At 58.0% G+C, this 9,879-nt stretch overlaps 1 protein-coding gene across 3 annotated transcripts in view; it reads left to right on the forward strand.

Annotated features, from left to right (window-relative positions):
* Dapk3 (death-associated protein kinase 3) overlaps positions 1 to 8,830 on the forward strand; it is a 12,736-nt gene extending 3,906 nt beyond the window's left edge. For 2 of the 3 annotated variants that reach the window (XM_005405820.2, XM_005405821.2), the window contains exons 3-10: positions 4,521 to 4,881; positions 4,973 to 5,102; positions 5,265 to 5,313; positions 5,441 to 5,467; positions 6,465 to 6,617; positions 6,997 to 7,134; positions 7,322 to 7,367; positions 7,581 to 8,830. In XM_005405820.2, coding sequence (XP_005405877.1) covers positions 4,521 to 4,881; positions 4,973 to 5,102; positions 5,265 to 5,313; positions 5,441 to 5,467; positions 6,465 to 6,617; positions 6,997 to 7,134; positions 7,322 to 7,367; positions 7,581 to 8,117 — 1,441 coding nt within the window. In that variant the 3' untranslated portion in view covers positions 8,118 to 8,830. The remainder of the gene's footprint in view (positions 1 to 4,520; positions 4,882 to 4,972; positions 5,103 to 5,264; positions 5,314 to 5,440; positions 5,468 to 6,464; positions 6,618 to 6,996; positions 7,135 to 7,321; positions 7,368 to 7,580) is intronic. The other variant, XM_005405822.2, reaches the window with a different exon arrangement.
* The last annotated feature ends 1,049 nt before the right edge of the window (positions 8,831 to 9,879 follow it).

Consider the following 9,879-nt stretch of genomic DNA (forward strand, 5'->3'; position numbering starts at 1 on the left):
GGTTTTTTTTTTTTTTTTGTAGTTCTGGCAGTTGAACCTGGGCCTTCACACAGACCTCCATCCCTGGCCCGCCCTCTTCATTTTGAGACAGTGTGTTACTTAGTTGCCGAGTTGCCCAAGGTGGGTGGAACATATGACCCTCCTGCCTCAGCCTCCAGAGTGTCTGAGAGTATCTCTGACATGCGCTCTAATGGGGTCATCTTCTGAGCACAGGTTCACACTGTACCTGCTGTTTTAGCATGACTTTTCCCCTTGGAGCCCCCTGTTCCCTGCGGGCTGCATATTGCAGTGTATGACTCACCTGCATCTTATCTCTCTGCCCAGCTCTGTGGTGTCCCATCTGGTTTGTGGGGTTTAGACCAAGGCCTGACGTTGTGGCCGTGGGGTCATGGGAAGGGGGTGGCTCTCGGGGACCCCTCCAGTGGGGGACTCAGGTATCTTTCCAGCCATAAGAAGGGGAGAGGGGGTTGAGGTGAACCTGCACCCCTTGCAGGAGGTGGGTTGTCTGCACACAGCCTTCCTGGGCTGGAATCCAGGGCCTTGAATCAAGGGAGAATGCTTGCCCTGGGATTTTCTGCGTTGTCGTTAGAGTTCCTTAGTGACAGATGGCGGTAGCACAATGGGCGGTGGGTTGGGTTATGGAGTGAGGGTCCGTGGCTGGATGCTGGGTGCCTGGGTCCCCGGCTGAGCCCCACTGCAGCATAGAGGAAGATGTGAGGTGAGGTTGAAACCACCCCCACCCCGCCGTTCTTGACTCTGCCCAGGCTGTGGCCTTGCACATGGTGGCCCCCAGCCATTGTCCTGAAGCCCAGCACAGACAGATGAACAGACAGACAGACATACTCTTCCCAGCAGGAGCCGCTTTGGACTGGGAGGTTTAGTTCTCCAGCCTGGTCATGTCCCTCCCATTCATTCCTTCCTGGGGCCGGGGCTGAGCATGAACGGGCGCCCACCAGGGACAAGGGGGGTCTCCGAGCAGGAGCTGTAGTGAGCCAAGCCCCAGCCTAGGCTTTGGAACCGGTGGTGCTGGGTCATAAGAATTTTTGCCCCTGGTTCTGGGGTTGAACCCAGGGCCTTAGCATTGAGCTCTGTCCCCAGCCCTCCACCCCCTTTTTTTTTTTTTTGGATAGAGGGTCTCACTGTGTCATTCAGGCTGGCCTTGAATTCACTATGTAGCCCTGGCTGGGCTTGAGCTTACACTCCTGCCTCAGCCTCCTGGAGTGCTGGAATTCCAAGCCGGTATGCTACGGCTTGGTCTCATTGTTGACTCTTGCTTGTCCCGGATGTCCGTGTGGCCTTGGGTGGCCACTTCTCCTTCCTGTCTCCAGGGAGGATGATGGTGCAGCCTGCCGTGGAGGCTCCTGCCAGAGATGGCAGGAAAGAGCTTGCAGACCGCCAGATCCCAAATGTCCAGAGAAGAGCGAGAGGGTGCGGCCGCTGCCCAGCGCTCCCCGCTTTCTACCTCCAGCTGCCGCCCTGAGGCGTTGGGAGTCTCAGAGGCGGGAAGGAGCCAGGGCTGCATCTCAGCAGACGTTTGTATCCTCTGAGCCTAAGTATCTGCTGTGGCTGGGGAGTGAGAGGCCTGGAGTCGCCGTGGTGACAGACCCGTGCGTCTGGGTGCATGGGAGCACTTGCTTCATGTGCAGGCGCACGGGTTTCTCTCTCCCTAGCTGGGATTTGCACCTGTGGCCTCGGGGAGGAATCGGCTCAGGAGCCTGGGGGTCCCCGGGCCTCTCTCTGCTTGTGCCGCTGTCATGTGTGCGTCTTTATTAGCCGAGGCCCAGTCACGGGTCGGGGAGGGCACGCAGCAAGATCGGTCAGGCTCTCGGTCCTGGGTGCAGAAGTCCAAGGTCAAGGTGTGAGCAAGGCTCCTGAGGCCTCTGCTGGTTGCTAGATGCCCTCACCAGGTCACCCCTTGGTGCAGGGCTGTGTCCTCATTTCCTCTTGCAAGGTGGTCAGATTAGATGACAACCCATCCAGAGAGCCTCGTTTTAACTCAGTCGGCTCTTTAAGGACCCTGTCTTCAGAAACAGTTGTGGTGTGCGGGATGGGGACTTTGCCGTGACACAGTTCAACCCATACCAGCAACTTTTTTTTTTTTTTTCTTTTTGAGACAGGGTCTTGCTATGCAGTTCAGGCTGGCCTTGAGCTCACTCTGTAGCCCAGGCTGGTCTCGAACTCGCAACGATCCTCCTGCCTCAGCCTCCCGAGTGCTGGGATTACAGGCGTGTGCCACCATGCCCAGCTAGCAACTTTTTTTTTGTCTTTTTGAGACAGGGTCTTGCTAGGCAGTTTAAACTGGCCTTGAGCTCACTTCTTAGCCCAGGTTGGTTCTTTTTTTTTTTTGCATACCAGCAACTTTTATTTATTTTTAAAAATTTTTTTTGTTTTTTTTGAGATAGATTTTTGTTCTATAGTCCAGGCTGGTCTTGAACTCACTGTGTACCCTATGATGGCCTCAAACTCAAGGTAGTCCTGCCTCAGCCTCACAAGTGCTGGCTTTAGACCTGTGTACCACCACATCCAGCTATTTGAGCACCTTTTAACTTTTTTTTTCCTTTCCCATGCTGTGGATGGAACCCAGGGTCTTTGCACTGAGCAACATCTTCAGGCATTTTTTAATTTGAACTTTCATTTCTTTGATTTTGAGGAAGGGTCTGTCTGAGCTACTTAATGGACCAGGTGGGACTCAGACTTCTGACCCTCTTGCCTCCGCCTCCCTGACGGGTGTGGGTCCTGATCCTTGGATGCCTGCATAACCTGAGCAACATCCAGACCATTGCCTGGAGGCTGGGGCAGTTTCCCTTCCTACGGGGAGGTTGCAGGGCTCAACCCAGGTGACCTCGCCTGTTTGACTGTGCGTGTGTGTCCCTTTTACTCTGCCTGTTGAATAAGGAACACTTTTTGGGGGAGTTACCGGGAATTGAACTCAGGACCTCATGCTTGCCAGGCAGGTGCTGCACTACTGAGTTACATCGCCGGCCCTAAGGAGCACTTTTGAAATCGAGACTTTTTTCTTTGTTTCTTTTTTTTTTTTTGACATGACAGTTAAGGCTGTGACTTTATCTGGTCTGTCAATGTGTTTATTTGTGTGGTCCGGTGCTAATAGTTTTCTGCTTTGTTGTTTTGTTTTTTTGAGACAGGGTCTCCCTGTGTAGTCCAGGCTGGCTTTGAACTCACTATGTAGCCCAGGCTGGTCTGGAACATGCAGCAATCCTCCTGCCTTAGCCTCCTGAATGCTGAGATTACAGGCGTGCGCCACCATGCCCAGATTTTTCTTTTTTTGTGTGTTTGGTACTGGGAATTGAACTCAGGACCTTGCGCTTGCCAGGCAGGCACTGTGCCACTAAGCTACATCTCTGGCCCTCCTTTTCTTTTTTTTATAAATTTAACAAAACGATAAAATGCAGCCCAGCACAGTGGAGCACACATGTCATCCCAGCACCCAGGAGGCTGAAGCAGAAAGATCACAAGTTTAAAGCCAGTTTAGGCAACTTAGCTAAGCCCTGTCTCAAAAACAAACAGCTGGTACAGGATGCTGTGAAAAATTCAGAGTAGAAAGAAGCATTGCCTGGAGTAGAAAGAAGCCCCTCTACCCCGTCCTTTGGGGTATGCTGGCATGTGGCAGTGGGGCTGAGCCCTTCCAGAGCCGGCAGCATGGAGCTTCCAGAGTCCCTGGGGCCTGGGTGCGTCTCTGCTTCCCCCGTATGGCACACACCTGAGTGTTTACACGTAAGACGGCAGCTCGGCGGGAGCAGAGAGAGGAGACCAGGTCGCGCTGCCCCGACCACCTGCCTCGTCTGACCTGATAAACATCCATAGCATCTCTCAGTAGCGCCCCCTGGGGACACTTGGGCCTTTGGGGACATCATGGGTCCACTGCGCAGCTATGCGCCCTTGTGCAGGTCTGTCCTGTCGCAGAGCATGTCCTCGCAAGTGGCTTTTACTGTCTGGACAGAAAGAGCTTCCCCACATTCTTTTCATGTCTGTGCAAAATTCCCCTGGATCGGTGATCATTTGTCCTAGTTCTCCTTTGGAACACATTCCCGTCTTTGATGTGGTTTTTGTTGTTACTGGTTTTTTGAGACAGGATTTTGTTGTTGTTGTTGTTTTTTGTTTTTTGAGACAGGTAGCTGTCTAGTCCAGGCTGCCCTTCCATGGCAGTCCTCCCTAGGCTGGGATTACAAGCGATTGAGATAGGATCTTGCTATGTAGTTTAGGCTGATTTTGAAATAATTATGCAGCAGAACTTGTGGTCTTGAACTTGTGGCGATCCTCCTGCCTCAGCCTCCTGAGCGCTAGGATGACAGGCGATGTAGAGATGTCTGGTGTCTAAACAGTTCCCGGGACTGTCTCGGAGGGTGGGGATGGCTATCTTGGTGGGTGGGGACCGTGCATCTTGGTGGGGGCAAGTACCGGGAGATCACTCATCCAGAAGACCACCAAGTCCCACTTCCCCTCACCTCAGGCTCCTCCCAGGTCCCTGTGTCCACACTCCCCTCCTTCCCTCTGTCCCCCAGCGGCCAGTTCGCCATCGTGCGGAAGTGCCGGCAGAAGGGCACCGGCAAGGAGTACGCGGCCAAGTTCATCAAGAAGCGGCGCCTGTCGTCCAGCCGGCGCGGGGTGAGCCGGGAGGAGATCGAGCGCGAGGTGAGCATCCTGCGGGAGATCCGGCACCCCAACATCATCACGCTGCACGACGTCTTCGAGAACAAGACGGACGTGGTGCTCATCCTCGAGCTGGTCTCGGGCGGCGAGCTCTTCGACTTCCTGGCTGAGAAGGAGTCCCTGACCGAGGACGAGGCCACGCAGTTCCTCAAGCAGATCCTGGACGGCGTCCACTACCTGCACTCCAAGCGCATCGCCCACTTCGACCTCAAGGTGAGCCTGGGGGCCGCCCGGCCGCCGAGCTGCTGCCGCGTCCCTGTCCTGTGGGCGCAAGCGGCAGAGGTCTCCTCCGTCGTCCCCCCAGCCAGAGAACATCATGCTTCTGGACAAGAACGTGCCCAGCCCACGCATCAAGCTCATCGACTTCGGCATTGCCCACAAGATCGAGGCTGGCAACGAGTTCAAGAACATCTTCGGCACGCCTGAGTTTGTGGGTGAGGCTCGGGTTGCCGGAGGGGCAGGGGCGGGGACATCGTGGCGACCTGGGCTGGGGGCTGTCACTGTGTGGCCGTCCTACCCATTGCGAGCCGGTCTCCGCCAGGCATGGCAAGGTGTGCAGAGCCCAGATCACAACCTGTGTCTCCCTGTCCTTGCAGCTCCCGAAATTGTCAACTATGAGCCCCTGGGCCTGGAGGCGGATATGTGGTGAGTCCTCAAGTCCCCAGCATGGCCTTGAGCTGCGGCTGCCGCTGCTGGTGGCCAGGGCTTCTGCTTCCCCAGCAGGGTGTCCTTGCTGTGGCCTGGGTGCTGACCCCTCCCCTTGTCTCTCCAGGAGCATTGGCGTCATCACCTACATCCTGTGAGTACCTGGAGGGGCCTGGGATGCCCTGATCTTCCCGGGATGCAGGGTCCCCGCTCAGGTTCAGTGGACACCGGAGGGACGAGGGAGCCAGCGAGAGAGAGAGAGAGAGAGAGAGAGAGAGAGAGGGAGAGAGGGAGAGAGAGAGAGCGTGAGTGACTGGTTGTTGGCACATGGGCTTCCGGAAGGTGACCCTGCCTTGCGACGTGGCCAGTGTAGCCACGGGCAGGGAGGGGCCTAAGTCCTCATCTTTCCCAGGGCCACCGTTCCTTGGGTCCCCCAAGTTGGGCCTGTGCCTGTGGTCTGCCCCCTCCGTCCTGTGGTGGCGGGCACGCGGCCAGACGGCGTGGCCTGGGAGAGGTCCGGCAGCGTTGTGGGTTTTTCCCAGTTTCGATGTCGCTGGGACTCAGGGAGGAGTGGGAAGCGGTCCTGGCCCCCTTTCTCTCGCACCTTCCCCATCCGTTCCCGTGTCCACTGCGGTCTGGGGCTACACAGGACACTCTCCCCAGCGCTGCCCCTGGAGCCCGGCACACACGTGGGCAGGTGGCCTCTGCTCTCTGGTGACCCCGCTCCCAGCCCCAGCCCTGCCTGGCACCTTTGACATTTGGGTGGCTGGAGACAGTCCTCGGTCCTGGGCTCCCATGGAATGGCACAACACCCTCGCAACACAGCGGGGCAGCAGGCTCCTGCTGGGGTTGTGCCCTCTGGCTTCTCCGAAAAGTGGTGGATTTTCTGACCATTGTTCCCAAGCGTCCTGGGGAAGATGCGTGGGACTGCACTGGCCCAGAGACTGAGTTCTGCGGGGACCCCTTGATGGGTGCTGGCCTCTGATGCCTGTCAGCAGCCGGGGACCCAGGGAGGTGCAGGGAGGACCCTGGTGCCCCACCTGCCCATCCTCTGCGTGGCCCATCATGGGCGCAGGGGAGTGGGGGGCATGGTGTCACTGGTGAGGGGGCCACAGGGGGCACCCTGACCACATCCTGTGTCTGCGCTATAGTCTCAGCGGGGCATCCCCCTTCCTGGGCGAGACCAAGCAGGAGACACTGACCAACATCTCGGCCGTGAACTACGACTTCGATGAGGAGTATTTCAGCAGCACCAGCGAGCTGGCCAAGGACTTCATCCGTCGCTTGCTGGTCAAGGACCCCAAGTATGGGGGGCACCAGGGGATGGAGCAGTTGGGGTTGGGGGTTGGCCACCCAGGCCTGGAGCTGAGGGCCAGCTTGGCTTCCACTTCTGACCAGAGATGACAGACTGGAGGCTATGGCTGTCCATACCATATATATATATATATGTATGTTTTTTGTTTTTTTTCCTGGTACTAGGGCCTTTGGACTGAGTTATAGCCCTAACGCTTTTTCAGAAATGTTAAATTTTGAGATAGGGTCTCACAGGCTGGGCTCAAACTTGTAGTCCTCCTGCTTCAGCCTCCCAGAGTATTAGGAGGACAGGCGTGAGCCACCACACCCAGGGGGACACCGTGTTTTCAAGAAACTTCATTGCCAGCATTTCAGATAGGTTTTGTGTAGAACTCCAGGTGACTGCTCTTTCCGGGACTCTGGGACCGGCCATGTGGAGCCCTGGCCCCTGTCACGTGTCGCTGCCCTTCCTGGGCCCAGCCCTCTTGGGCGCACTGAGACCAGAGCCTGGGAAGGAAACAGCCACTTGTGAGTGGCGAGGGGCAGAGCCGAAGCTGGGGGCGACTGCGGGGGTTCAGGGTTGTGGGGTCAGATGCCCAGGGGGCTGCCTGAGGTCGGGAGCCGAGGACCTGGCTTGCGGTGGGGACGGCCTGGGTCGCTCAGCCTTGCTCGCTGCAGGGTCACAGGTGTGACTCACGCGGTGGGGCTCTTCCAGGAGGAGAATGACCATCGCGCAGAGCCTGGAACACTCCTGGATCAAGGTGAGGCCTGGGTGATGGGGGCTGTCCGCCGCCCCTGCCTCCCTGGGGTGGGGCTGGGGCGCCCCGGAGGGCAGGCAGGGGAGGGACCCTTGCAGTGGGGTCCAGCAGGGCTACTGTGAATGCTCTGGGAAGATGCCACTTGAAAGCACAGGGCTGGCGACAGCCTGCACCTTGCCCCAGCCAGACGTCCCCAAGTTCCCGGTCTCCCCGCAGGCCATCCGGCGGCGGAACGTGCGCAGCGAGGACAGCGGGCGGAAGCCGGAGCGGCGGCGCCTGAAGACGACGCGGCTGAAGGAGTACACCATCAAGTCGCACTCCAGCATGCCGCCCAACAACAGCTACGCCAGCTTCGAGCGCTTCTCGCGCGTGCTGGAGGAGGTGGCCGCAGCCGAGGAGGGCCTGCGCGACCTGGAGCGGAGCCGGCGGCTGTGCCGCGAGGACGTGGAGGCGCTGGCGGCCATCTATGAGGAGAAGGAGGCCTGGTACACGGAGGAGCGCGACAGCATCGGCCAGGACCTGCGGCGGCTGCGGCAGGAGCTGCACAAGACCGAGGCTCTGCAGCGGCAGGCGCAGGAGGAGGCCAAGGGCGCGCTGCTGGGTGCCAGCGGGCTCAAGCGCCGCTTCAGCCGCCTGGAGAACCGCTACGAGGCGCTGGCCAAGCAGGTGGCGTCCGAGATGCGCTTCGTGCAGGAGCTGGTGCGGGCGCTGGAGCAGGAGCGGCTGCAAGGCGGGGAGTGCGGCCTCCGCTAGGGACAGGGCCCGCAGCCGGGCCGGGTGGGTGGGAGCCTCGGGCAGCTCGCAGCCTCTGCGTGGAGCCGGGGACTCGCTGGAGGAGGCTCCCGTCTGGCATAAAGCGGACGTTGGCAAACTCCTGTCTCTGTTTCCTGAGTTTCAGGGAGCTGCCCAGTGCTGGGTGAGGGGGCCTCCGCAGGGCGTGGGTGTGGGGTGAGGTGCTACTGCCACCTCTTCACCCCCCAGAAGCGCTGGAGGAGCCCCTGCAGTGACATCAGCCATGCCTGGATGTCACTCTTTGATTGTGTCCCTGCCGTGTCCCTTTGAGTCTGTCCATGCCCGGGCGCTGCCTGTCCCTTAGCTCTGCATTGGCTGCCAGCCCTCCTCCAGGGTGGTCCTTGCCCCCACCATGCCAGCGCCGTCTTCTGTGCGCCCCAGGAGCCCTGAGAAGTGGTAGTTTGCGCCTTACTCCAGAAGACCACAGCCGAAGCCCCCAGCCCCGCCTGCCAGATCCCAAGACCCTCCGGGATGTGCTGCCCTGGCCTGAGCGTCCAGGCAGGCAAGGACAGTCCCCAGCCCAGAGGCCGGGGTCTTTACCTGTGGCCAAGCCCAGGCCCTATGTGGCCTGTGTGAGTGTGGGACCCGCCACATCCCTGGCCACTGCTGTTCTCTGTGTACGTGCGTGACAGTGTGCCTGTTGGAAGCCAAGTGGAATAAAGCCGCCTCCCTGATGGCAGTGTCTGTGTCCCGGCCCCCAGAATGGCCAGCCCTCTGCCCCAGGCCTGGTGCCTCTAAGACTGCACATCATTTCCTCCTGCCACCTGCCTCCACTCAGGAAGACAGCGTGATTGATTCTTTGCTCTACCTCTGTCCCCTTGTGTGGGCCTTGCAAAGCAGAGGGGCAAGGCCTGGCCTAGAGGCACCTGCAGGTGCCTGTGCAGCCACCCAGGACCCCCAGGACAGCCCCTCTGGCCCTCACCTGCTTCCAAGCCGGGGTTCTGAGCCCTTGCTGGTCCTGGTCACAGCTGTGGCCTCATTCTACATCGAGGGCAAGTGTCGCCCTTTTCAGATTTTTTTTTTTTTTTGTCTTTCTGAGATAGGGTCTCACTATGTAGTTCAGGCTGGTCTTGAACTCACTTTGTAGCCCAGGCTGGCCTCAAACTTGCAACGATCCTCCTGCCTCAGCCTCCAAAGTGCTGGAATTACAGGCGTGTGCCACCATACCTGGCCCCTTTTTAGTTTCTAAAAAATTTTTATTGGTCCATTTGGAGAACATGCTCACATTCTTTGCAGGAAGCTGGTACATAGGTGTAATACCTCAACTTGTTAAACCCTCCATCTCTGGGTCTCCTTCCCATTTGCGAAGGAACCAACTCCCAGAGTACAGAGAGCCTAGTGGCAGAGACCACTGCAGTGGGGGGACTTCGGTGAGGTCCATCCCCATGCTGGACACCACCTGGCCAGGAAAGGAGCAAGGCTGTGACATTCGCCAGTTTGGAGGGACCTTGAGGACGCTGTGCTGAGTAAAAAGCCAGATTCAGAGGACACAGTGGGCTGTATCAATAGGAAACACCCAGGACAGGTGACTCAAGAGAGGAAGTGCACTCATGCGTGGCAGGGGCTAAGAGGACGACTCTTGGGGATGGGCTTGCTTTTGGGTAGGTAAGAGAATTTTCTGGAACTAGAAGTGATAAGTCACATAGCAATATTTTTTTTTAAATTATTTTTTTATTTTTTGTGTTTTTGAGACAGGGTCTCGCTATGCAGTTCAGGCTGGCCT

Source organism: Chinchilla lanigera, unplaced genomic scaffold (assembly GCF_000276665.1).
Source record: "Chinchilla lanigera isolate Chin_1 unplaced genomic scaffold, ChiLan1.0 scaffold00094, whole genome shotgun sequence".
Taxonomy (NCBI): domain Eukaryota; kingdom Metazoa; phylum Chordata; class Mammalia; order Rodentia; family Chinchillidae; genus Chinchilla; species Chinchilla lanigera.